Source organism: Carcharhinus amblyrhynchos, chromosome 1 (genome assembly GCF_965287045.1).
Source record: "Carcharhinus amblyrhynchos chromosome 1, sCarAmb.v2.hapA, whole genome shotgun sequence".
NCBI lineage: Eukaryota > Metazoa > Chordata > Chondrichthyes > Carcharhiniformes > Carcharhinidae > Carcharhinus > Carcharhinus amblyrhynchos.
Genome location: NC_137324.1, coordinates 37644062 through 37669445, shown reverse-complemented (window position 1 = coordinate 37669445; position 25384 = coordinate 37644062). Strand labels below are relative to the sequence as shown.

The 25384-nt window shown below is 43.7% G+C and overlaps 2 protein-coding genes across 2 annotated transcripts in view; both read left to right on the top strand.

The window, feature by feature from the left end:
- The first annotated feature begins 410 nt into the window (after window positions 1-410).
- LOC145357113 (adenosine 5'-monophosphoramidase HINT1-like) lies at window positions 411-11082 on the top strand. Its single transcript, XM_080210296.1, has 5 exons — window positions 411-603; window positions 1841-1996; window positions 3708-3812; window positions 9340-9412; window positions 10792-11082. The coding sequence occupies exons 1-5, from the start codon at window positions 502-504 to the stop codon at window positions 10881-10883; spliced, it is 528 nt and encodes a 175-aa protein (XP_080066422.1). The 5' UTR covers window positions 411-501; the 3' UTR covers window positions 10884-11082.
- A 6853-nt stretch (window positions 11083-17935) lies between these two features.
- LOC145356878 (long-chain-fatty-acid--CoA ligase ACSBG2-like) overlaps window positions 17936-25384 on the top strand; it is a 104814-nt gene continuing 97365 nt past the window's right edge. The window contains exon 1 of the mRNA XM_080209887.1: window positions 17936-18137. The gene's annotated coding sequence lies outside the window, so the exon portion shown is untranslated. The remainder of the gene's footprint in view (window positions 18138-25384) is intronic.

Here is a 25384-nt window from a genome sequence, read left to right as displayed (position 1 = left end):
AATCGTGGAGGGCATCACATCCCAGAACAGTTTTCATTCGATATTTATACTTCATGCAGGAGTACAGACAACATGCAGATGAGATGGGCAAGCTCTTGCAAGGGGCACGACTGGCTGAATGGTCTCCTGCTGTACCTTAACGATTTTATGATGATTGTATGACCCAAACAGTTGAAGTAATTAAAGGCAAAATACTGGAAAGTTAAAGTAGTTAATTGCCTGAGCTGTTTTTTCTAATAATTTGTTTTATTACAAATATAAACGCGTCTTCAAATGCACCCACATTGTATAATGTAGCACACCCTTTAAAAACTTAATTGTCTCACCCGCCATGGCCATAAATTACACAACGGAGTCTACCATTGAACTCTCAGTTACAAACCACATGATTATAGTTAACCAACCAGCAGCAGTTTTGTGGGTTGTATCGGTGGGGTTAGAGGAGTTTGGGGGTGAAGAGAGACAGGGGAAGACCGAAGTCTGCAGCCTCTCTCGGGTAGCATGTCCGGAGTGTGGGCACCGCTGCTGGCCAGGCGCTTCGCTGTAGCACGGCTGCTGTGGATGAGGCCGGCGCTGCTGGAGAGCAGGGAGTGCAGTGGGCAGGTAAGCAGCCCCGGGGCCGAGGCCCAGCGCCCACACTGGAGGGGCCAATCAGCAGCCGTATCGAGCTGCCCATCAGACCGCAGCAGCCAATCCGAGGGCGGGGTTTTGACATTGCTACATTTCCTGTGTCTCGGAGTTCCAAAGCTGCAGCTACAGCTCCTGCGCTTCACTGGGCAAAGCAGCAGATAGTGAAGGCAGGTCATTGACAACCCAACCTTTTCCCTGTAGATGTTGCTTTCCTGCTCAAAGACATCATTCCCAATTAGCCTTGTGTGCTCAAGAGGCATGATGTGGAGATGCCGGCGCTGGACTGGGGTAAACACAGTAAGAAGTCTCACAACACCAGGTTAAAATACCAAATAAACCCGTTGAACTTCTTACTGTGCCCAAGAGGAAACCAAACTTTCATTTCTCATAGAACCCCAACAGTGCAGAAGACGCAATTCGGCCCATCAAGTCTGCACTTCACTCTCTAACAGAATATCTCAAAAACTGGAGAAGTGAAGCTATTTTGGAAAGTTGTAGGGCTAGGGACGATTGGAGATAAGGAAAGGTAAGACCATAGAGGGATTTGAAAACCAGAATAAGAATTTTTGTCCAAGTTTCAACCAAGTCTGTAACAAGTTTTTATTAGTCACAAGTAAAGCTTACATTCACACTGCAATGAAGTTACTACGATATTCCCCTAGTCGCCACACTCTGGTGCCTGTTCAGGTCAATGCATCTAACCAGCATGTCTTTCAGACTGTGGGAGTAAACCAGAGCACCCGGAAGAAACCCATGCAGACATGGGGAGAATGTGCAAACTCCATAGAGACAGTGACCCAAGCCAGGAATCGAATCCAAGTCCCTGGCGCCGTGAGGCAGCACTACTAACCACTGTGCTACCATTCTGCCCTGTCAAGAGCTGAGTGATCTGATGGAACTTGAACTAAGCACAAGTGAACAGGTTATTGCTGACTAAGTGCTGTTTGATAACATTGTTAGTGACACTTTCCATCATTTTACTGACGACCAAGAGTAGATGGATAGGATGATAATTGGCCAGGTTGGATTTGTCTTGCTTTTTGTGGATAGGACACACGTGGGCTGCACCTAAGTTACACGTGTTAAATCCCTCTGTATTTTCAGGTTAATCACAATGTTGTGATGAAGCTGCAGGCACAGGTTACAGCATGAATGTCTGCAATAATGTGTTTGCATATTAAATTCTAGCGTTTTCTTTTTCAATATTTAGATTGGTTACTGTTTAACTAAAGTCAATGGCAGTAACGTTCTTAAAGCAACTTTGGCTGATGATGCATCAAAGAAATACGGAAACCAACCACCTACATTATTCTCAAAAATTATTGATAAGTCGCTTCCAGCTGACATTATATACGAAGATGATCAGGTATATTTACTATACTGAATGCTTCTTCATTGTGGTAATGAAGGCCTTCTGGTGCATTCTCATTTCCATGAATTATAGATCTTTAATATAGAGAAGAAAGAACTTCTATCCACATAAAATCTTGTGTATGTTTTCAGGATATGCTAGTTAATTACTTTAGAATTGTTAAAGTAAAGTTTATTTATGAGTCACAAATAAGGCTTACATTAACATTACAATGAAGTGAAACTCGCCTAGTTGCCACAGTCTGATGCCTGTTTGAGTTAATGCACCTAACCAGCCTATCTTTCAGAATGTGGGAGGTAACCGGAGCAAACCCACACAGACACAGGGAGAATGTGCAAACTCCATACAGACAGTGACCCAAGCTGGGAATCAAACCCAGGTCCCTGGCACTATGAGACAGCAGTGCAAACCACTGTGCCAATTGAGACATTGATATGGAGACAAATTTGCCCGGCGGCGCGGGCTCATTGGGCCGAAGGGCCTGTTTCCCGTGCTGTGTTGTTCTTTGTTCTTTGTTCTTTAAATTAGTGGAAAATACTGGAAATGCTCAGCAGGCCTGGCAGCATCTGTGAAGAGAGAAAAACAGAGTTAATGGGCTGAATTTTGATATTAGTGTGCCTACCCTGATGTTAAAATTAACCATGTCAGAACCTGGAAGAGCAAGTCAGATATAATCTTCCTGGAGGCACCCGTCAGGAAACTATGCCTGGGAGCTTTGTTCAATGCTAGGTTCCAGCATCAGTAAATCCAATCAACATGGCCTGTGGGGAGGACTGTCAGGCTCCTTCAGTGTGGGTGATATCTGTCCATCAGCAGTAGCAGAGGTGGTGCCATGGGGGGAGGCAGCTGCCACTGAGGCAGGACAGGCATTAGCAGAGAAATCAGTCTCCATAAAGTTGTTGCAAGGGCATGTCTGTCATTTTGGGATAGATCCCCTTGGTGAATAAACATGAACTTTTATAATAGAGTCACAGCTTGGACCTCCCCAGTACAAGCTAACTCTGATCCATTGTTAGGCTCCTGACACAGTGAGGATTCTATGTGATGTCAGATAGTTGCAATGCTAGTGTCTTAATTGGGGCCTCAACTGTCTTCATTATCTGCCTCTGTGAAGCGAGTTGCCGATTCCCAATGCTATCCTGCTTCTGGAAAAGTTATCTGGAGGTAGGACATCATTGAAGACACGTTCCATTGAAGTTTCCCTCAGCATTCCTGCACTCCACCCCTCCACCTCCAAACTCGTCACGATGGGACCAGGAAATTTCTGCCCAACGTTTCAAGTTGACGATCTTCAATCTAATGATCAGGTTATTGCCCTGAAGCATTAATCATATTTCTCTCTCCACAAATGCTGCCCGACCTGCTGAGTATTTCCATTATTTTCTGCTTTTATTTCAGATTTCCAGCATGTGCAGTGTTGTACTTCTACCTAGAGTAATTAGCATGTGTACTGTGCCCTTCATTCCGTTGCTATAAATGATTTCACTGCACTGCACACTCACTGAACAATGTAAATGTACTTCATGCAGGAGATCTGAAATGGCCAATGAGGGCAGAACATCATAGACACAAGAAGGGGAAATAAGGCTTACTTTTCTTCTTAGCCCCGAAAGGTTGGGAGAGGAACATGATTCTAAATTATCTATTTGCGTGACTTTTTAATGTTGCTTTATGGTTCTTTGCTTACTCATTTTCTTCTGTACAGTGCCTTTCTTTCAGAGATGTAAATCCTCAGGGGCCAGTTCATTTCCTTGTGATACCGAAAATTGCTATACCACGGATCAGTCTTGCATCAGATGATGACAAAGAGGTAGGAAAGGATGGTTACTATAAATAGTATGTACCACTCTTATTGTTTGATAGTAAGACCATTCAGACAGGAACAGTTTGATCCCAGTCTGTGTTACATCAGCTGATCTCAATCAGGGCTGCGGGGCAGTTAGGTACAGTTGGCCTGAGCATCCTATAACTGGGAGGGAAATAATTGGCCAGGGTTTCTGCTTTTGAAATTATCCAGCAAAACACATTCGAAAAATCCCAGTGATAACTGTTAGAATATGAACGTTAAGAGGAATTAGAGGAGGTTAGAATTGTTTTGATCTGTGATGTGTCCTACAGTATTCCAGCTGACATTCTATCTGGATTACATGTGAAGAATTCAACTGGTTAGGTGTTGCTGAGCAGGGGTGAGGGGTGGGGGGGGGAGGGTGGTATCATTGAGATGTACAAAATTGTGAGGGACATTGATAAGCTAGATAGAAATAAACTTTTCCCCTTAGCAGAGAGGTCAAAAACCAAGGGTTAGGTTTAAGATAAAGAGTAGGAGATTTAGAGGGGATTTGAGGAAAAATGTTTCATTCAGAAGATGGTGGGAATCTGGAACTCACTGCCTGAAAGGGTGGTAGAGGCAGGAACCCTCACAACATTCAAAAAACATTTAGATGTGCATTTGAAACACGATAGCATACAAGACTATGGACCAAGAGCTGGAAAATGGGCTTAGGATAGATGGGTGCTTGATGGCCAGCACAGACACAATGGACTGAAGAGCTTCTTTCTGTGCTTGAAACTCTATCTAAATGTCATTTGGAAAAGGTACTTGGAGGGATTCTGATACCTATCAGGATTTATCGTAGCATGAATCCTTCACTTCGGGAAGGGAGAAAATGGAAAGTGTTGCTCAGAATGTTATTAAAAAGCCACTAAATGGTTGCAGTTGTATTTTATAAGATAACTAAGGAACAGTTTAATTAAATACAGTAGGAAAATTTTTTGCTTCTTTTCAGGTATAAACTGCCTTTTAGACAATTTGAATATAAAATCTTTTCAAATTGTATCCTAATTTGCACCAGATCCTTGTCATATATCACCCCTATGCTCACTGACTAATGTTGGTTTAGGCTGCGCAACACCTCAGTCTTAGACTTAACATCCATGTCCTCAATTCCTTCCGTCACCTTGGCCTCTCCATTCTTCTGCAACTTCTGCAGCTCTATAATCATCCAAAATCATCACACCCTCCAATTCTAGCCTCTTGAACCTTTAATTTTCATCACTTCACCATCAGCAGCCACACTTTCAGATACCTAGTGTGTAAGCCGTGGAACTCCCAAATTAAATCTCTTTGTCTTGCTATCTCACTCTCCTTGAAGATGCCCTTATAACCTACCTCTTTGACCAAGCTTTTTGTCATCTGTTTTGTTTTACTATCTCCTTCTGTGACCCGGTGTTTGATAACAGCTCTATGTAGGAATAATTGTAGACAATTTCAGCTTCCTCAGTATTAACTGGGATAGACAAAGTGTAGTAAGAAGTCTCACAACACCAGGTTAGAGTCCAACCAGTTTATTTGATAGTAATCTCACAAGCTTTGGGAAATGGTGTTCCTTTGTCAGGTGTGTGGAAGAACCTGGTTGTGAGACTTCTTACTGTCTTTACCCCAGTCCAATGCCGGCATCTCTACATCATAGACAAAGTGTGACAGGCTTAGAGAGGGTGGAATTCTTAAAATGCATCCAGGAGAGATTGGCATTGCTCATTGGGCAGTTCCAAGGGGGTGGGACCAACAGGATGTGATCTAGGGAGCATGGGCAAGGGGCAAGGCGCAAGGCGAAGGGGGGTGGTGCCTATTGTGGGTGGGGGTCAAGGAGGTGGAGCCGATTGTTATTTGGCTTAGGGGGCAATTGGTGGGGGTGGGGGTCCTGCTACCACTCTGCATTGGGATCAGTCAGAACTGGAGGAAGACCAGCGATCGGATGGGCTAGGGTGGGTGGTCTGCTGGAATGGGGGTGGGTCTGGCTCCTGGGGGAGGTCCCCCAGCACCGGGGCGGGGGGTTGCTGGGGTCTGCCTCCTGGTGGGGTGGGGAGGTCAGCAAAAGCTGGGGTGGAGTCTGTCAGGGTGGCGGGGTTTGGGGTGATTGCGCCTGCCTTGGGGGAGGGTCTGGAGACTGGGGAGTTCTGGGACACTAGGTGTTCAGGGCTGGTCCGGGAATGCGTGTGTGGGCCGTGATTGGGCCATGGGGTGTCGGGAAGGGCAGCAGTGTGGGGGTCCTGGGCTGGCCAGCGAGCGAGCTGGCCAGCAGATGGGGAGACTGACAGATTGGAGCCACTGTGCATGCGTAGAGTTCTGGAGCTGTCAGACTCTGGCACGAGTAGGCCCTGTCCCCCTGGGTTTTTAATGAGATCCATGACTGTAACCTCTGCATTGCACAGAGTCAGGAGATTTGGGTCTGAAGTTGAACTGAAAAAATAGTCGTGATCTAGACCCGTTTTCTCTCCAATTCAGCACCTTTGGGAGAATCACCTGCAAAGTTTCTGAATTAGGGGAGAACCAATTTTAATAGAATAAGGCAGGATTTGGGCAAAGTTAACTCTGAGCAGCTACTTGTAGGAAAATCTACATCAGAGCAGTGGGATTCATTCAACATGTTCCTGTGGAAGTGAAGGGTGGGAGCAAAACGTCCAGAGAACCCTGCATGTCCGTGGATATCCAGGGTTAGATAAGGGGAAAAAAGGGAGGCTTAAGGCAGATACCAGGGCTGAAAACAGTGGAAGCCCAAAAGGAGTATTGAAAGTCTAAGGGGTTACTTAAAAAAAATGAAATTAGGAGAGGGGGGGGGGATCATGAAAAATACTGGTGAGTAAAGAGAAATCCAAAGGTGCATTGTAAGTAAATTAAGGGCAGTAGGATGACCAGGAAAAGAAAGAGTGGTGCCCATTAGGGACTAATATGGTATTTTGTATATGGAGTTGGAAGACATATATGAGGTTTTAAATTAATACTTTGCATCTGTGTTCACTATGGAGAAGGATGATGTAGGTATAGAAATCGGGGGAGGGCATTGAGATTTACTTGAAGAACTTAGTGGATAAATCCCCAGGCTTAGATGAGATGTATCCCAGGGTGTTGTGGGAGGCAAGGTTTGCAGCAGCTCTGACAATTTTCATATCTTCTCAACTCTCTACTCGCCTGATGAAGGAGCAGCGCTCAAAGCTCGTGGTACCAAATAAACCTGTTGCACTTTAACCTGGTGTTGTGCAACTTCTTACCATCCCTTCTCTGGCCACAGGAGAGGTAAACACAGTAAGAAGTTTCACAACACCAGGTTAAAGTCCAACCAGTTTATTTGATAGTAAACCCACAAGCTTTCGGAAATGCTGTTCCTTCGTCAGGTGTGTGGAAGGTTCTGATCAAAGAAGAGCACATAAAGGCATGCACAGTTTACAGAATACTGATTAGAGTGCGAGTCTTTACAGCTAACCTGCTATTCAAGTCTTAAAGCTGCAGACAATGTGAGTGGAGATAGCATTAGGCATAGGTTAAAGAGATGTGTATTGTCTCCAGACAGGACAGTAAGTGAGATTTTGCAAGCCCAGGTAAGTCATGGGGGTTACAGATGCGACATGAACCCAAGATCCTGTGACCACTATCGATGCTATGACAACAGATGAATGAACACCGCTCGACAATCACCAGGCAAGACTGTTTCCTTCCTGTTGGCGAACACTTCAGCGGTCACGGGCATTCAGCCTCTGATCTTTGGGTAAGCGTTCTCCAAGGTGGCCCTCACGACACACGACAGCGCAGATTCGCTGAGCAGAGATTGATAGCCAAATTCTGCACACATGAGGACGGTCTCAACCGGGATCTTGGGTTCATGTCGCACTATCTGTAACCCCATGACTTGCCTGGGCTTGCAAAATCTCACTTACTGTCCTGTCTGGAGACAATACACATCTCTTTAACCTATGCCTAATGCTATCTCCACTCACATTATCTGCGTCTTTTAAGACTTGAATAGCAGGTTAGCTGTAAAGACTCACATTCTAATCAGTATTCTGTAAACTGTGTATGCCTTTATATGCTCTTCTCTGATCAGAACCTTCCACACATCTGACAAAGGAACAGCGTTTCCAAAAGCTTGTACTATCAAATTAGCTGGTTGGCCTTTAACCTGGTGTTGTGAGACTTCTTACTGTGTTTACCCCAGTCCAATGCTGGCATCTCCACACACAGGAGAGGTGCCAGAGGACTAAAAGACAGTTGAAGTGGATTACCATTATTCAAGAAGGGAAACATGGAGAAGCCAGGAAATTACAGGCCAGAGATAATTCAATGTTAGGGAATCATAGAATTCCTGCAGTACAGAAGGAGGCCATTTGGCCCATCGAGTATGTACTGACCACAATCCCACCCACGCCCTATTCCCGTAACCCCACACACTTACCCTGCTTATCCCCTTGACACAACTTAACCCGCACATCTTTGGAGTGTTGGAGGAAACTGGAGCACCCGGAGGAAACCCATGCAGACATGGGGAGAACATGCAAACTCCACACAGACAGTGACCCAAGCTGGGAATCGAACCCGGGTCCCTGACGCTATGAGGCAGCAGTGCTAACCACTGTGCCAACATGCTGCCTACTGGAAAATCTATTGGAAAATATTCTGAGGGACAGAATTGATCTTCAGTTGGGGAGGCATGGTTAATCAAGGATAGGCAGCATGGTTTTGTCAAAAGGAGATCACTGGGGTGATTCTCCCAGTCCACTGCTCTACTCAAGTAGCTCAGTGGGCCAGGAGATATCAGCGGGGGACCTGTAGCGGGACTCCAACTGGCATCCTGCCAATTGTGAGGCTCCCAAGCCATATTTTTTGATGTAATCAGCCTCCAGCTGGAAATTGGTGAGAGGCTGATTATAATATGGAAGTATCACTTGAATCAGAGAAGGTTGAGGGGGGATCTGATTGAGGTGTATAAAATTGTGAGGGGCATAGATAGGGTGGCTACGAAGGAACATTTCCCCCTTAGCAGAGGGTCAATAATCAGGGGCATAGATTCAAGTTAAGAGGCAGGAGGTTTATAGGAGTTTTGAGGATAAACCTTTTCACTCAGAGGGTGGTGGGGATCTGGAACTCATTGCCTGAAAGAATAGTAGAAGCAGGAACCCTCACAACATTTAAGAAGTATTTTGATGAGCATATGCTGTAGCCTAAAAACTACAGGCCAAGTGCTGCAAAATGGGATTCAAATAGACAAGTGATTGATGGCTGGCAGAGACACGATGGGCTGAAGGGCTTCTTCCCATGCTGTAAACTCTGTTTTAAAGTATTAAAACATCTTGGGATGTTTTAATACTTTAAAGATGCTATATAAACTTGAGGTGTTCAAAAATTGAAAAAAGCAATGTGAAATGTCTGTGTGGGTTTGGTTATATCTGAAAGCATGCGCAGTGGCCATGTTGTACTGGGCACTATTAAAGCCTGCATGTGCGAGCTGATCCAAGGGGGGATGTTTGATCTGTGATGTGAAGTTTGTTCTCCTTGTTTTAAACAGCTGCTGGGACATTTACTGATAGTAGCTAAAAATATGGCGAAGAAAGAAGGGCTTGCAGATGGGTACAGATTGGGTGAGTCTGTTAATAAATTGATATGTCTCTGCCCAAGGAATGGGGATATAGTGTTTTTCAGTATCTGTTGTGATAAATTTGATGTGACTTCCATTCTGGTCTCAGCTCAGGAATAATGACAGGTACACCGTTGTACCTATTGTGTACTCTCCTGGTAGGTTATACTGCCTAGAAAACGGGTAGTCAGGCTGTATTTAATGGGGAGAGTATTTTTCATCTGCACATAGACAGAATGGCTGCTGGCCAAGAGGAGAGTGCGCTTTGGTGATTTTGTTAAAATGGTAAGATGTGTAACAATCATAACTTGTCAAATTTAAGTGAAATTGCTCTGTTTTCACTAATGCTTGTCCAGCATTCCCAGACTTTATACAGATAGTTAGTGGTGCCTCTTAAAATATACGCAGACAGCAAAAGATGCTGGCAAATGTTCCCCCTGCCATTCAGCACACGTGTCTAAATGTCTAGAACATCCAGTACACTGCTTTACCTCTTTCCTCACAACAAAATATATAATTACAAAGGGTGGGACTTAACCAGCCCTATGGCATTGGGTGGGAAAACTACCGGGTGCATCCTGGAGGTCTGGCTTCCGGGTTGGGGGCTTTCTGTTAAACAACCCTTTGGATCACAGAGAGACCCCAGTTGCAATGGCTCTCCCGAGGCAACCACACCGACCTGCCTACTCCCGCTCAACTCACCAAGGCCTCCCTGACTGGCATCGATGCCCCCAGACCCTCCTCGCCTGGTTGGGATGGCAGCATTCTTGCAGGCACAATCCCAGCAGCTGGCGCTACTCTTGGTGGTGCTGCGAAACTGCCTGCTCTCCAAATGGCCAGCCACTGAGGATGAATAGTAGGCCTTGAAGGGGATGGAAGTCCGGATGGAAGTCCTAATGGAAACTAACTAATTCATGACTGCTGTAAAGTGCATCTAGGAGTCCTGCATATAGCCAAGGTGGCATTGTAGTCAGCTTTATGTATACCCAATACCCCCAAATCACAACTGATCCCTTGATGGGGCATTGAGTATCTGACAACGAGTGATCCCCCCTCCCCCAACACTGTCACAGGCAAATCCGACAGGTTTAAATGGGCAGCTTTTGGGAGGCATGGGAGTGATTTGAGCTTTCACTGAATTCTGGGTTTGGGGTAATGTGCATTAAGTGGCTCACTATTGAGCCTAATTGATATTGATTCCTATGTCAGACCCTTCTTTAATTGGGGGACAGTTTTCACAACACCAGGAATCCGATGCAGGCACCCCTGATGGATTCTCCGATCCCCCTTGCTAACGTACCCACTCTGGTAGGCTCAATTAAAGTCCACCCATTGTTTGTGAGTTTTCTAAAAGCAAACTCTTTTTTTCTTGTTGTTTCTTAGTGATTAACGATGGGAAGCTTGGAGCGCAGTCTGTATACCACCTACACATCCACGTAATTGGAGGACGCCAGATGAACTGGCCACCTGGTTAGAAGGATGTGACACAAACCAGTTTTTCAGTCTCTGGGTAGGATTTTATGGCATCACTTGTCCTGAGACCACAAAATCCCACCCAAGGTCAACGGACCTTTCCATGGTCTGCCCTTCCACCACTCCAATTCCCGTGGTAGGAGGGGTGTAAAATTCCAGCCACTATGTTTGTTTCATTCTATTAAAGCATTTACTTTGAAACACTTGCTTGGAAGTAAATTATTTTTCTACAGCTGCAGAAGATGTATCTTAGAATTCTGGAATATAAAATTAGAAAAGTAACATTGCAATTCCCTACTATGGGTCAGTTAATATGGACTGGAATTTTATACTGAAGTCTGTCCTTTTGCACCCAAGCATAACTCTGTGTATCGTGGGAGGAGTTGGGGTGGGGAGGGGCGTGCTTAGCCGGCTTGTCCTGTGTTTTCAGGTGAAGGCTCTTTTGATTAGTATGGGGTGGGACTTCTGTCCCTCTCCAAGAGGAAGTCCTGAGGCTGGCCGCCCTGCACACCGGCAGTGCCAGCAGGAGTAGTGGCCACTCCTTGTGTCACATCAAAGCAAGGAGGTGGCTTCAGCAGTGGATTAGGACATTCAGGTCAATCTGAGATCTCACTGGGACTAGAATGGTGGGTTTTGGCATCAACCACCAGAAGGTGAGGGGGTGGGTGGATGTGCAGAGGGGTGTTCAATTGGCACTGGTGGTGCCAGCAAAGGTACCCCCCCCCAATCTTTTCTCTGGGTTGTCTCTGGGCATGGTGACGTCTTTTCCCCTTTGCAACAATGCTGCTTCTTTGATTGTCCAATATTCTTGGACTCCAGCAGTGGCCACCCTATCTCTAAGTCATTGTGATTGTTCAGCAGCACAAAAATAATTAAATGGTGGTGCACTCCAAAAGAAATTAAGTGGCTGGAGACCATTTTATCATGCGCTGGAGTGTTAGCCTACTTTATGAGAAATATGTCACTGTTTTTTGTAAGTGATCAGTGCTGAGGGAGATCAGTTATATATTACAATGATAGGATGTAATATTATCTTTATAAAAATAGAATGTCCTTTGACTTATAGCAAGAATTTTCACAGTTGCTCAACCAAATACAAAGCATGCAGAAATATGGAAATGGTTTAACCAGTTTGGGATCATCTTTAGAGCTAAAGTAAGTTTTTTTTTATACTAGCTGGGTTCTTCTAAATGACTAACAGCAGATACAAAAGAAGTGGAAAGGGAATTTCCCCTCCATTATCAACTTAAAACAAAAGGGGAAAATCGATTTCTATGACATATTGAGGAAGTGTAAATATTCATGCAGATAAACAAGTGATTCGGATATTAAGGTACTTAGAATATCATAAATCATTATTGAACAATCTGTACATACTGAGATGGTAATCCAACTGAAACTGTTAACCCTGATGAGAAGGAATGTTATTTCATCCTATCTCCCACTTTAAATGTGCTTAACTATTTGCCAGGTTAAAATGAAACCAGAGATTGACAGGAAAAATTGTAATGGAGCAATGGATGTTCTTTAAGAAGGACATGTTTCAACTACAGGCTAGGTATATTCCAACAAGACAGAAAGGCAGAGGAGCTGAAGTCAGGTCCTGCTTGATGATGAGGGAGATGGAGGATATGATGAAACAAAAATGAGGATGTCTGATGCATTTCAGGGGGATGCTTCAGGAGAGAACCAGGTCACATGCAGTAAACAGAGAGTGGAAATGAAGACTGGCAAATAGAAGAAAAGAGTAGCAATTAACAAAACAGGTAACCCAAAGATCTTACACCAGCATGTAAATAATGAGTAATAAGAAGCAGGATGGGGCCTATTAGGGACAAAATATGCTCATAAATGCAGGACTAGAATACTTACTGAGTACTTTGTATCATTGTTTATTAAGGAAAATGATGCTGAAAACATATTAGTAGAAGCAGAGATGGTAGAGATAACGGATGGGTTAAAGATTTGTTGGCAGGATACATTAGAAAAAGGTTGACTATTAGAAAGAGTGAATAAGTTGCCTGATATAATAAAAAGCGAAAAAAACAATGGATGCATTAAGGGCAATGTCTACTTAAGAGTGCAATAAAAAAGTTAAACCTTAGATTATTTACGTGAAATATTGCAGATCTGAGACAAGATTAGTGAACAAATTGGCTCCAAATTACGTCAGGATTTTTGCTCCATGCAGGAGACCAAGTGGCAGTGGAAATTTTGACAGGATAGAGAAGCACTGGGTCTCCACACAAAACAGTGACAGATAGGAATTGCCATGGAGCCTGGAGTGGGCAAAAAAAATTCCACTCTTAGAAGGTTCTGATAACCAGCTCATTACAGGGTCACTATCTGTGGCCCTAAGCCTCATCCCATGTCTGGCCACCCTAAAGAATGCCATTACCAATAGGGGAATGGCTTCATTATAAGCCTAAAAATGTCTTAAAGCTGGCGGTGGTTGTACTTCATGTTTTTCGTGCATCTCCCACTACAGTCTCCTGTGATGCACAGACATGGGAGAAGGCACCTGCACCATTATTCAAATGAGGTGACTGAATGCAACAGTAGTTGCTCCAGTAAGGTCATGATTTGAGGTCATGAAATGTGGAAGGGAGATGCCTACTTTACCACACTTGCACTTTGCATACAGCAGTTACAAAGATTTTCGGGCACATTGTTTCTTATTCAATAATGCCCTTAAATAAGCAACATTGTCCCAAGATGCTTCACAGAGGCAGAAGGAAAATTGAAGTGAGACAAAGAAGAAACAATTGGAATGGCTGATCAAAAGCGAGGGATTTATGGAACCTATGAGACAGCAAGACAAGAATCAAATAGCACCTAAACTATTTCCAAGCAGGAGCCTGTCCAAACCTCCCTTTGCTCTTAGCCTCTCCTCTAGGCCAACTCACCTGTTATGCTTTGAAAAGCATTTGATAGTTTCAATAAGTTCATGCAATTTTACACATAATCATGTTTATTTTTAACAATCGTAAAGTGCCTTACATCTCCCAGACTTTTCCCCAGACCATAACTAAAGGGATGCCCTACTTCTCCAAAGGGATCCCCTTGCTACCCAAATGAATTCATCAAGTTCAGACCAACTCGGAAATGTCTTTTAATCTACACACTCTTGGTTTCACACTCCTGGCCTATCAAAATCCAACTTAACAGCAGGCAGCTAGTGAGTTAAATGGCTGGTTGCCTCTATAAACCATACATGTTCAAAGCCTGGCCTGACTCCAGTCCCAACCGCCACCACCACCCGCTCACCGACCCACCCCATGAAAATAGGAAATGCTATTTTTCAGGGTTCTAGGCTCATCTATCATATTTTGCCATGATGGACTGGCTCTGGTCAATGTATCCAAAATGTAGAGATGTCGGCGTTGGACTGGGGTAAACACAGTAAGAAATCTCACAACACCAGGTTTAAGTCCAACTAGTTTATTTGATAGTAATCCCACAAGCTTTCGGAAAAGGTGTTCCTTGGTCAGGTGTGTGGAAGGTTCTGATCAGAGAAAGGCATATAAAAACACACACAGTTTACAGAATACTGATTAGAATGCATTCTAATTGCACTCTAATAATGCATTAGAATGCATTCTAATTAGTATTCCGAAAACTGTGTGTGACTTTATATGCCTTTCTCTGATCAGAACCTTCCACACACCTGACGAATACTGTTTCTGAAAGCTTGTGGGATTACTATCAAATTAAACTGGTTGGACTTAAACCTGGTGCTGTGAGATTTCTTACAATGTATCCAAAAGCCTAGAAGACAAACATTAACTAACAGACTGAGACATATAAGTACCTTAATGTGATGAATTTTCTTCTCTCCCTATCCAATTGTTGAAAGCTCCTTGGCCACTGAGGAGATAATGTGGCATTGTACCTCTTCTGACTTGGTGGAGCCGTGATCGTGTGAAGTTGTACGAATGAAGTAGTGGCATGATGGGAAAATTGGTCAAGTATTTGGTACAAAATAAGGAAAGCTGATCAAGCTATTCCAAAATGCCAGACCCCTGTAAGACTTAATAAGACTGACCCCACATAACTTAAGACATGAATAAGACCAGAGAAGGTTAAGCTGTGCCTAACCTCAGTAAGACCTGATAAGGCTGACTCCACATGACCTTGAGCTGTATGAGTATGACAAGATAAGGTCAGGGATGAAGGAGTCATCGACCTTCTTCTGTTCTATCAAAGGACAAAATAAAGGTATGACTGATGAGACAAAGAGTTCTAGGAAGTCTGCAGGTTGTACCATGATTTATGACGTTGCTTATGATGCTATTACTGAACGAATTCCTGAATAAGCTCTGGTCACACAAACTGACAATGATTATGTATAAATACTGAACTGATTCTTTATGTTAGCACGCACTTGAGAAAGAATTAACAAGTTGTAACGATGGCTCTCTGAACTCAAGTTTTTGCTAATACTACATGCAGTGTTTTGTAAATAAAGACTATTTATTTTGTCAGAATTACTTTTGTTGAGTCTTTCTACCACAGTCAAGAAGCAGGAAAATTTCCACTTCAACAATCATATCTTGATAAGGAGGGGAAGGGTTAAAATATTCTTGTAAAGCATTCTCAGATGCATTAGTATTTGTCTGTAAAGAATTCTGACCTGCTAATAATTCTATTGGTTTTAAGATAGCTATGGAGAATGATAGCTCTGGCCCAAAAGTTAAAATTCTAAATTGGGGCAAGACCAATTTTGATGCTATCAGGCAGGAACTTTCAAAAGTTAATTGGGGGAGTCTGTGAGAAGGCAAAGGGATGTCTAGTAAGTGGCATACTTTCAAAAGTGTGTTAACCAGGGTTCAGGGTAAACGCATTCCTCTTAGGGTGAAAAGCAAGGCCGGCAGAAGTAGGGAACCCTGGATGACTTGGGATATTGAGGCCCTGGTCAAGAAGAAGAAAGAGGCAAATGACATGCCTCAGTATTTACTCCTGAGAAAAGCATGTTAGGGAACTTGGAGAAATAAATAGTGATGGCTAGAGGGGTGTACATATTACAGAGAAGGAGGTGCTGGAAGTTTTAAAGTGCATCAAGATAGATAAATCCCCAGGACCTGATAAAGTGTATCCCACGACATTGTGGAAAGCTAGGGAGGAAATTGTGGGTCCCCTAGCCAAGATATTTGAATCATCGATAGTCACAGGTGAGGTGCCTGAAGATTGGAGAGTGGCAAATGTTGTACCTTTGTTTAAAACGGGCTGCAGGGAAAAGCCTGGGAATACAGGCCAGTGAGCTTCACATCTGTGGTGGTTAAATTGTTGAAAGATTTTGAGAAATATCCATTACATGGGTATGATAAGTACAGAGGGATATGGGCCAAATGCGGGCAATTGGGATTAGCTTAGGGGTTTTAAAAAAATGGGCGGCATGGAAGGGCCTGTTTCCATACTATAAACCTCTATGACTCTAATAGATTATAATCATTTGACAATTTACACCAGTTTGTGTTTTGAAAAAAAATTGATTGATACCAAGTTTGATGATTTTTATGAGTTTGTCTCATAATATACGTAGCATTATATAGGATCCACATAAGCCAATGGGCTCAACCTGTCCATGCTGACATTTATGCTCCACTGGGGCATTTTCCTTTCTTCCTCATCTAGAGAGGGGGTAGCACAGTGGTTAGCACTGCTCCTTCACAATGCCAGGGACACAAACTCGATTCCCAGCTTAGGTCACATGTTCCCCATGTCTGCATGGGTTTCCTCCAGTTTCATCCTGCAATCTGAAAACTGTGTTGGTTAGGTGCATTGACCCAAATAGGTGGTGGAATGTGGTGACTAGGGGAATTTCACAGTAACTTCATTGCAATATTAATGTAAGCCTTACTTGTGACTGCTAAATAAACTTTACTTTGAATCTATCAGCTACATGATACAATAGGGTTGCCATTACTGATTATTTCACTCGAGAACTGTCAATATTCAGAACCTGAAAGTTGGTTCTGGACATCATTTTAAAGGGGAAATTGGAAAGGTAGTTGAGAATCAACTTGTTTCAATCAACAATTAGGGCAACACAGTGGCAGAGTGGTTAGCACTGCTGCCTCACAGTGCAGGGACTCGGGTTCGATTCCCGGTTTGGGTCACTGTTTGTGGAGTTTGCATGTTCTCCCCATGTCTGCATGGATTTCCTCCAGGTGCTCCAGTTTCCTCCCACAGTTCAAAGAAATGCTCGTTAGGTTGACTGCCCATGCTAAATTAACCCTAGTGCCAGGGGATCAGCAGGGTAAATATGAGGGGTTATGGGAATAGGGCCTCTGTGGGACTGTGGTCAGTGCAAACCCAATGGGCCAAATGGCCTCTTTCTGCACTGTAAGGATTCTATGATCAGGAACTTGCAGGGTTGTCCACAAAGGCAGGTGGGGGCTGAATGATTGTCAAAAGCAGGACACTTACCAACCCACTCAAGAACAGCTTCTTTCCTCCTAACATCAGACTTTTGGATGGACTTACCTCGCACTAAGTTGACCTTTCTCTACAGCCTAGCTTTGACTGTAACACTACATTCTGCACTCTTTCCTTTCCTTCTCTATGAACGGTATGCTTTATCCGTATAGCATGCAAGAAACAATACTTTTCACTGTATACCAATACATATGACAATAATAAATCAAATCAAAGCAAAATTCCGTGCTGAAGCTTTCTATTTTTTTGTTGGAAACGAAATCCGTTGTTTGTTACACTCCGGTTTAAAGTCATATTAATAAGAAGTCTCATAACACCAGGTTAAAGTCCAACCTGACTTTAACCTGGTGCAGTGAGACCACTTACCCCGGTCCAACGCCAGCACCTCCACATAGCCAGAGGACCTGCGCGGGAAGGGTGACGTGCAGCAGGTAATTGTAACGTGTTGCCACGCCCCAATGCCCTGGCTTGGGGGCGGGCGTCGGGAGTAAATTAGCTGCGCCGATAGGTGGAAGCGTGGGATCGGTGGAGTTCCAGGATTTTGGGTGCTGTAACTCAGTTTAATCACAGCGGCTGGAATTGGGCTCGGAGCGCGTGCAGGTGTGTGTGTGGGGCAACGTAGAGCAGAATGTGATTGTCACCTGGAGCAGCTGAGCACCTGAACGTACAGGTGTCTGCTTGTCGCGCGAAAGTACTTGTTGCTTTCAGATAGCTGTAGGTATTTTTTTTAACGAAACTACCCGATTTTCTGGGACGCTGTCAATTTTATTTTAGCGGTTGTGAGTTCAGTTTGAAACTTGTGTACACGTTCTACTGAGGTAAGATTTTGTTTATTTTTCCTTACTCCTCTCGCTTTCTGGTATCCTAGTTACTGTTTTTATTGCGTTTTCTCATCTATCCCTCCCTTGGGGCAAGGCAACACTATACAGTATGGGGAAAAATACATTACCTCTACCTCCTTCGTGCTTTGCGAGTTTTATTTTAGTTTATCCGATTTGATTCTTCATAAAGTTTGAAAGGTCATCTATTAACTTTATTTATTAATGTTTGTGAGACTTCGTAACCAGGTGATATTGAATTTCCCAATAATAACCCATTAAGAGGAACGATTCCAGTCATTAATTACAAATATTGGTGTTTGCATCTCTATTTTCTCATTCTCTGTTAAGCCAGAAGCCACACATGTGGGGCTGAGCAATGATAAACTAATGGATTCATTTTAAAAAATCTATTTATTAATCCAAGGCACTTCCACTTTGTATTTAATAAGTACAGGAACAGGTGTGTGATTTGCAATACACTCATTTGATGCCCTTCCATTAACAAAATCTGATATGCTATGAATTTGACACCAATCCTATGCTGCAACATTACCCTGGATTCTTGTGTGGGCAGAGTAAGAAAGCTATTAATGAGTAGACACCTGATGCTACAAGCTTTAAAAACTTCTGTCTTCATGTAGCTTGGAAACTTCTGTCTTCATGTAGCTTGGAAACTTCTTTCACCCAGTAAGGGAAGAGGAGAGTGAGAAAATCAGAAGAGTTGCCATGGTAATGTGTACACAAAGGCAATCTGTTTTGATGTAACCTTATCAAACGCCTTACTAAAGTCCAAATACACCACGTCAACTGCCTTACCCCCATCCACCTCTTTGGTCACTTTCTCAAAAAACTCAATAAGGTTAGTAAGGCACGACCTACCGTCCACAAAACCATGCTGACTATCTCTAATCATTTCATTACTCTCCAAATAACTATAAATCCTATCCCTAATAATTTTTTCTAAAACCTTACCCACAACAGAAGTAAGACTCACCGGTCTATAATTCCCGGGGAACTCTCTGTTCCCCTTCTTAAACAATGGGACAACATTCGCTAACCTCCAATCTTCTGGCACTATACCGGTGACCAACGACGACCTGAAGGTCAGAGCCAGAGGCTCTGCAATCTCCTCCCTTGCCTCTCAGAGAATCCTAGGGTAAATCCCGTCTGGCCCAGGGGACTTATCTATTTTCAAACCCTCAAGAATAACTAGCACATCCTCCTTGTCAACTGCAATACTGTCCAGTTTACAACCCTGTAACCCAGTGTTCTCCACAGCTACATTTATGTCCCCCTGCGTGAACACCAAAGAGAAATATTGGTTCAATGCCTCTCCAATCTCTTCCGGCTCCACACACAAATTCCCACTGCTGTCTCTAACTGGCCCCAATCTTGCCCTAACCAACCTTCTGTTCTTAACATATCTATAGAACGCCTTAGGATTCTCCTTAATCCTATCAGCCAAAGTCTTCTCATGTCCTCTTTTAGCCCTTCTTAACTCACTCTTTAACTCCCTCCTAGCCAATCTAAAGCTTTCTAGTGCACTACCTGAGCCCTCAAGTCTCATCTGGACATAAGCCTCCCTTTTCTTTTTAACCAGCGAACCAATTGGAAGCCCTCAGAGTTCAGTGAGATTTGTTGGCATGGTGTGACAAGCATCTGGAAGGAGCTGATGGGAGAAGTATTGCATCTATTCTGAGTGATACCTATCACTTGGTTTCAGAGTGAGGTGTGTCTGACCACATTCCACTTGTTGGATTACATGCCCTTATTGTGAACATTAGAATGTAAGTTAAATTTTGTAACTTGTGTTCATAGCAGTCTTTGTGACTCTGTTCAATAGCTGCCTTCCATGTTTTTAAACAAAAGATAAAACTTAAGATCTATCAAGCCGATTACCACCTTGGTGTCAGATTTGTCCACTAGTCACGTGTGGGATCGTAACAGCACTCTCCATGAACACACATCCCTCTGCCAGGTGTTTGCCACCCTCCATTTTCACCATCAGAACGTTGCACAAATACAGAGCTTTGTAGAACTGTAACAATATTATCACAGCAGCCTCTCCATTCAAAGATATCGCCTTCTCAGGATAGCAAGCTTTTGCCATATGTCTTCTGACTAAACAGGTTGATTCTTGACCCAGTCAGTCTCTGGAGACATGGATTACAGCATTCTGTGAGGTAGTGATCTATGTTGCAGGACTTACTACTTATTTTCTCTGCCACTGCTTTGCCTCATCATTTAAAACTGAAAGCATGAAGCAGTTGTCACCCTGATCAATTGTAGTAGGCTCTTCTGTCATTAATATCAATGCTGCACCTCTCCAGGGAGAGGTCCAGAGTATCTTTGTTGCATTTCCTTGATCCTTCCATGGAATATTGGTTCTTTTGAGGATGAAAAAATGAGCTGATGCAGGAGACAGTTCTCAGCCATCTGGACACTGGATCTGGATGCTTCAAAAATGATAATCAATCGGCTGTTGGATTTCTTGGGCTTTCTTTTCCCGTGACATATCTGTCTGTGTGAAGTTTGTGTGATTTTCCTCAGGGTGCTCTGGTTTGCTTCCATAGTCCAAAAATGTGCAGGTTAGGTGCATTGACCATGCTAAATTGTCCCTTAGTATCCAAAGATGTAGAGGTTAGGGGGATCAGTGGGGTAACGTGTAGGATTACGGAGATAGGGCAGGATATTGGACTTGGATATGATACTCTGTCAGAAAGTTGGTGCAGACTCAGTGAGCTAAATGGCATCTTTCTGCACTGTAGGGATTCTATGATTTGTCTCTGGGTGCCAACTTTGAACTATTGGCAAGCTGCCTTCTTGACTTGCAACATTTGAGTTGTTCTGGCAGGTGATGAAAGTTGCTTATTTTTGTTCCAGGAGGCCAAGGGGCGTCACATATTTGAGCATCGTTTTTGTTGAGCCAGTTCTGGTGATGATGGCATTGAACCTAATGGTCTGGGTGCAGGAATCTAGTAAAACTGACTTTATTTGATTTCACTGTCCTGGATTGAAGTTGGATGTGTGGTCATTTTCCAGATTTGTCATGAGTTGCACTTGAAATTCCTCTCTGCGCTCCAACTACTTTCGGGCCAAGACATTGATCTTCTTCCCCTTGGATTTTTGGGCCTTGTGATATCTTGATGCTTGGTGGATATTCATCACTGAGCAAGTCGATATGCAGCCGGCATCAAGACCTCGCATGGATTAAATTGTTCCGACAGCATTTTGACCTTCGGCCTGAAAAGTACATAATCCAGGAGTTGCCATTCCTTTGATGTATGGAATACTTCATGTGGTTTTATATTTGGCCTTCTGATGAAAATGGTATGTATTATTAAGGCCATGCTGAGTCCATTTTGTCAGCAAGAGGACACAGCCTCAAGATAAGGGGGGGCACAGTTTAGATCAGAGTTGAGGAGGAACTTCTTCACTCAAAGGGTGGTGAATCTCTGGAATTCTCTGCCTGTTGAAGTGGTGGAGGGTACCTAGCTAAATATATTTAAGTCGTGGCTAGATAAGTTTCTGATAGGCAGGGGAAATACGAAGATGTCAGGCAGTTAATTGGGCAAATAAACTGGAAGGAGGCATTCTTGGGGAAAAGTACAGAAGGAATGTGGCGGATATTCAAGGAATGTTTGTTTGGAGCTCTGCACAACAACGTTCCGATGAGACAAGGAGGTTTTGGTAGGTCGCAGGAACCGTGGTGCACGAAGGCTGTGGTGAACCTAGTCAGGAAGAAAAGGAAGGTGTACAAAAGGTTCAGGGAGCTAGGAGATGTTAAGGATCTAGACGAGTATAAGGATTGTAGAAAGGAGCTTAAAAGGGAAATTAGGAGAGCCAGAAGGGGTCATGAGAAGGCCTTGGCGGGTAAGATTAAGGAGAATCCCAAGGCCTTCTACAAATATGTGAAAAGTAAAAGGATGAGAAGAGAAGGGATAGGACCTATAAAAGGTGAAGGGGGAAAGGTCTGTGTGGAACCAGAAGAAATGGCAGAGGTGCTTAATGAGTACTTTGCTTCAGTATTCACGGTGGAAACTGATCTGGGAGATTTTGCTACAGGTTTGCAGCAGATGGAAAAGATTTGAGTATGTGGATATTAAGGAAGAGGATGTGTTAGAGCTTTTAAATTCTATCAAGATAGACAAGTCGCCGGGACCAGATGGGATGTACCCCAGGTTACTGTGGGAGGTGAGGGAGGTGATTGCAGAGCCCCTGGCGATGATCTTTGCGTCGTCGATGGAGACGGGAGAGGTTCCGGAGGATTGCGGATGTAGTTCCTATTTTCAAGAAAGGGAACAGGGATAGCCTGGGAAATTACCGACCGGTGAGTCTGACCTCAGTGGTTGGTAAACTGATGGAGAGGCTTCTAAGGGACAAGATTTATGAGCATTTGGAGAGGTTTAGCATGATCAGAAATAGTCAGCATAGTTTTGTCAAGGGCAGGTCGTGCCTTACGAGCCTACTTGAGTTCTTCGAAAATGTGACTGAACACATTGACAAAGGAAGAGCAGTGGACGTGGTGTACGTGGACTTCAGCAAGGTATTTGATAAGGTCCCCCATGCAAGACTTCTTGAGAAGGTGAGAGGGCATGGGATCCAAGGGGCTTTGGCCTTGTGGATCCAGAACTGGCTTGCCTGCAGAAGGCAGAGAGTGGTTGTGGATGGCTCTTTTTCTGCATGGAGGTCGGTCACCAGTGGAGTGCCCCAGGGATCTGTTCTAGGACCCTTGCTGTTTGTCATTTTCAGAAATGACCTAGATGAGGAAGTGGAGGGATGGGTAAGTAAGTTCGCCGATGACACGAAGGTCGGTGGTGTTGTGGATGGTCTGGAAGGATGTCAGAAGTTGCAGCAGGACATAAATAGGATGCAAGACTGGGCTGAGAAGTGGCAGATGGACTTCAACGCAGATAAATGTGTAGTGGTCCATTTTGGCAGGACCAACGGGATGAACGAGTACACTATCAAGGGCAGGAGTCTTAGCAGTGTTGAAGAGCAGAAGGATCTCGGGGTCCGGGTCCACGGGACTCTTAAATCGGCCTCGCAGGTGGAGGATGTGGTCAAGAAGGCGTATGGTGTACTGGCCTTCATTAATCGAGGGATTGAGTTTAGGAGTCGGGAGGTAATGCTGCAACTTTATAAGTCCCTTGTCAGGCCCCACTTGGAGTACTGTGCGCAGTTCTGGTCACCTCACTATAGGAAGGATGTGGAAGCTATTGAAAGGGTACAGAGGAGATTTACAAGGATGTTGCCTGGATTGGGAGGCATGCCTTATGAAGATAGGTTGAGGGAGCTGGGACCCTTCTCCCTGGAGAGGCGTAGGTTGAGAGGTGACCTGATAGAAGTTTATAAAATGTTGAGAGGAATAGATAGGGTGGATTCTGAGGCTATTTCCCCGGGTTGAAATGGTCGCTACGAGAGGACACAGATTTAAGGTGCAGGGAAGCAAGTACAGAGTTGATGTTAGGGGTAAGTTTTTCACTCAGAGGGTGGTGAGTGAATGGAATTGGCTGCCGTCAGTGGTGGTGGAGGCGAACTCGCTGGGGTCTTTTAAAAGACTTCTGGATGAGTAAATGGGATTTAATGGGACTGGGGATTATAGATAGGTCTATGGATTGGTAGGTATTGATGTGATCGGTGCAACTTGTGGGCCGAAGGGCCTGTTTGTGCTGTAGTGTTCTACGTTCTACGTTATGGGGAGAAAATGGGAAAGTGGCACTGATCCACTTCAGATCAGCCATGATCTTATTGAATGGCGGGGCAGGCTCGAAGGGCTAGATGGCCTACTCCTGCTCCTAGTTCTTATGTTCTTATGTTCTATTTGCACTTACTTTTTCCACCATGTTTTTCCCAATGGTTCTACTCTAGGCATTAGAGTAGAGCTTTGGCATTAAAGTTCCCCAGAAAGATGATCTTTTCTTTTGGATTGGCAGCGATTTGATTTATTGTTATTGTCATATGTACTCGCATACAGTGAAAAGCATTGATCTTTGGCCTGAACAGTACATAATCCTAATCCCATGTAATGAGGACTTCATAATAGAACTTTCCCTTTACACGTTCATTGGAGGCAAGGGTCAGGCATAAGCACCCATTAAGGTGGCATATTGATTGTGGCTGAGGTTTGGGTGAAGTATTTTTCTTTTATACAACTGGGGAATTCTGACAATGCATCTGTCAATATCCTAATCCACTAAAACCAATTCCATGGCCATGAGGCTCTCTAGCCTTACCTTTTCTGTAGAAGACGTTCCCCCCTGCTTGGTCCTTCAACTGGCCCTCCCTAAGAAGGCCAGTGAGTGTGGCATTATCATTCTATCATAAGAACTAGGAGCAGGCCATCTGGCTCTTCGAGCTTGCTCTGCCATTCCATAAATTCATGGCTGATCTTTTTGTGGACTCAGCTCCACTTACCCATCTGCTCACCATAGCCCTTAATTCCTTTACTGTTCAAAAATTTATCTATCCTTGCCTTAAAAACATTCAATGAGGTAATTCCAGGGAATTACACAGATTCACAACCCTTTGTGTGAAGAAGTTCCTCCTCAACTCAGCCCTAAATCTGCCCACTTGATAGCTCGTATGTTACAATTGTAGTTCCTCTTTCTGGATAGTTACTTGAGGCTATCCATGAGTGTTCTAACATTCCAAACATAACATCCATTTTTTTGTGTCCCGGTCTCCTGGAGCTAAAAGCCAAGGCTCCATTTTTTTTTCAATTTTGTTTAGGTAATTTTTAACTTGCAATAGTGGCACATTTGTGTAAAAAAAAACCTGGTGTTTTCCCCAAGTATAGCTATTTTGCTAAATTATCTGGGGTGACGTGAAGGCTATGACCAGTGTTGAAGCCCCCTCAGACCCAAGCCTTGTCTGCAGTGTTTTTTTTTTAGTGCAAGATCTGCGTGAAAAATACAGTAATTAAAATCTCTCGCTGCTCACTCCTCAATTCACTGATTGTGACCAAATATCTGCTTCTATGATGGAATAATGTCTTTATATCATACCGTGTGACTGGACAATTGATAATAAAGCCTATCCTGGCTTAAAAAGTGTATGTTTCTAACATCTTCCAGTTCTGATGGAAATTGAACGTGAAAAGTCAACTGTGAGTGTTTCTAGCATTTTCTGCTTATTTTAATTTTCTAATACTGTATTAAACCTACTGATAGATTTAGAAATCTGTTATTTTACTGGTTCTATTTGGATTGCAATCCTCTGGTTTAGGAATATTGGGTTGTAAT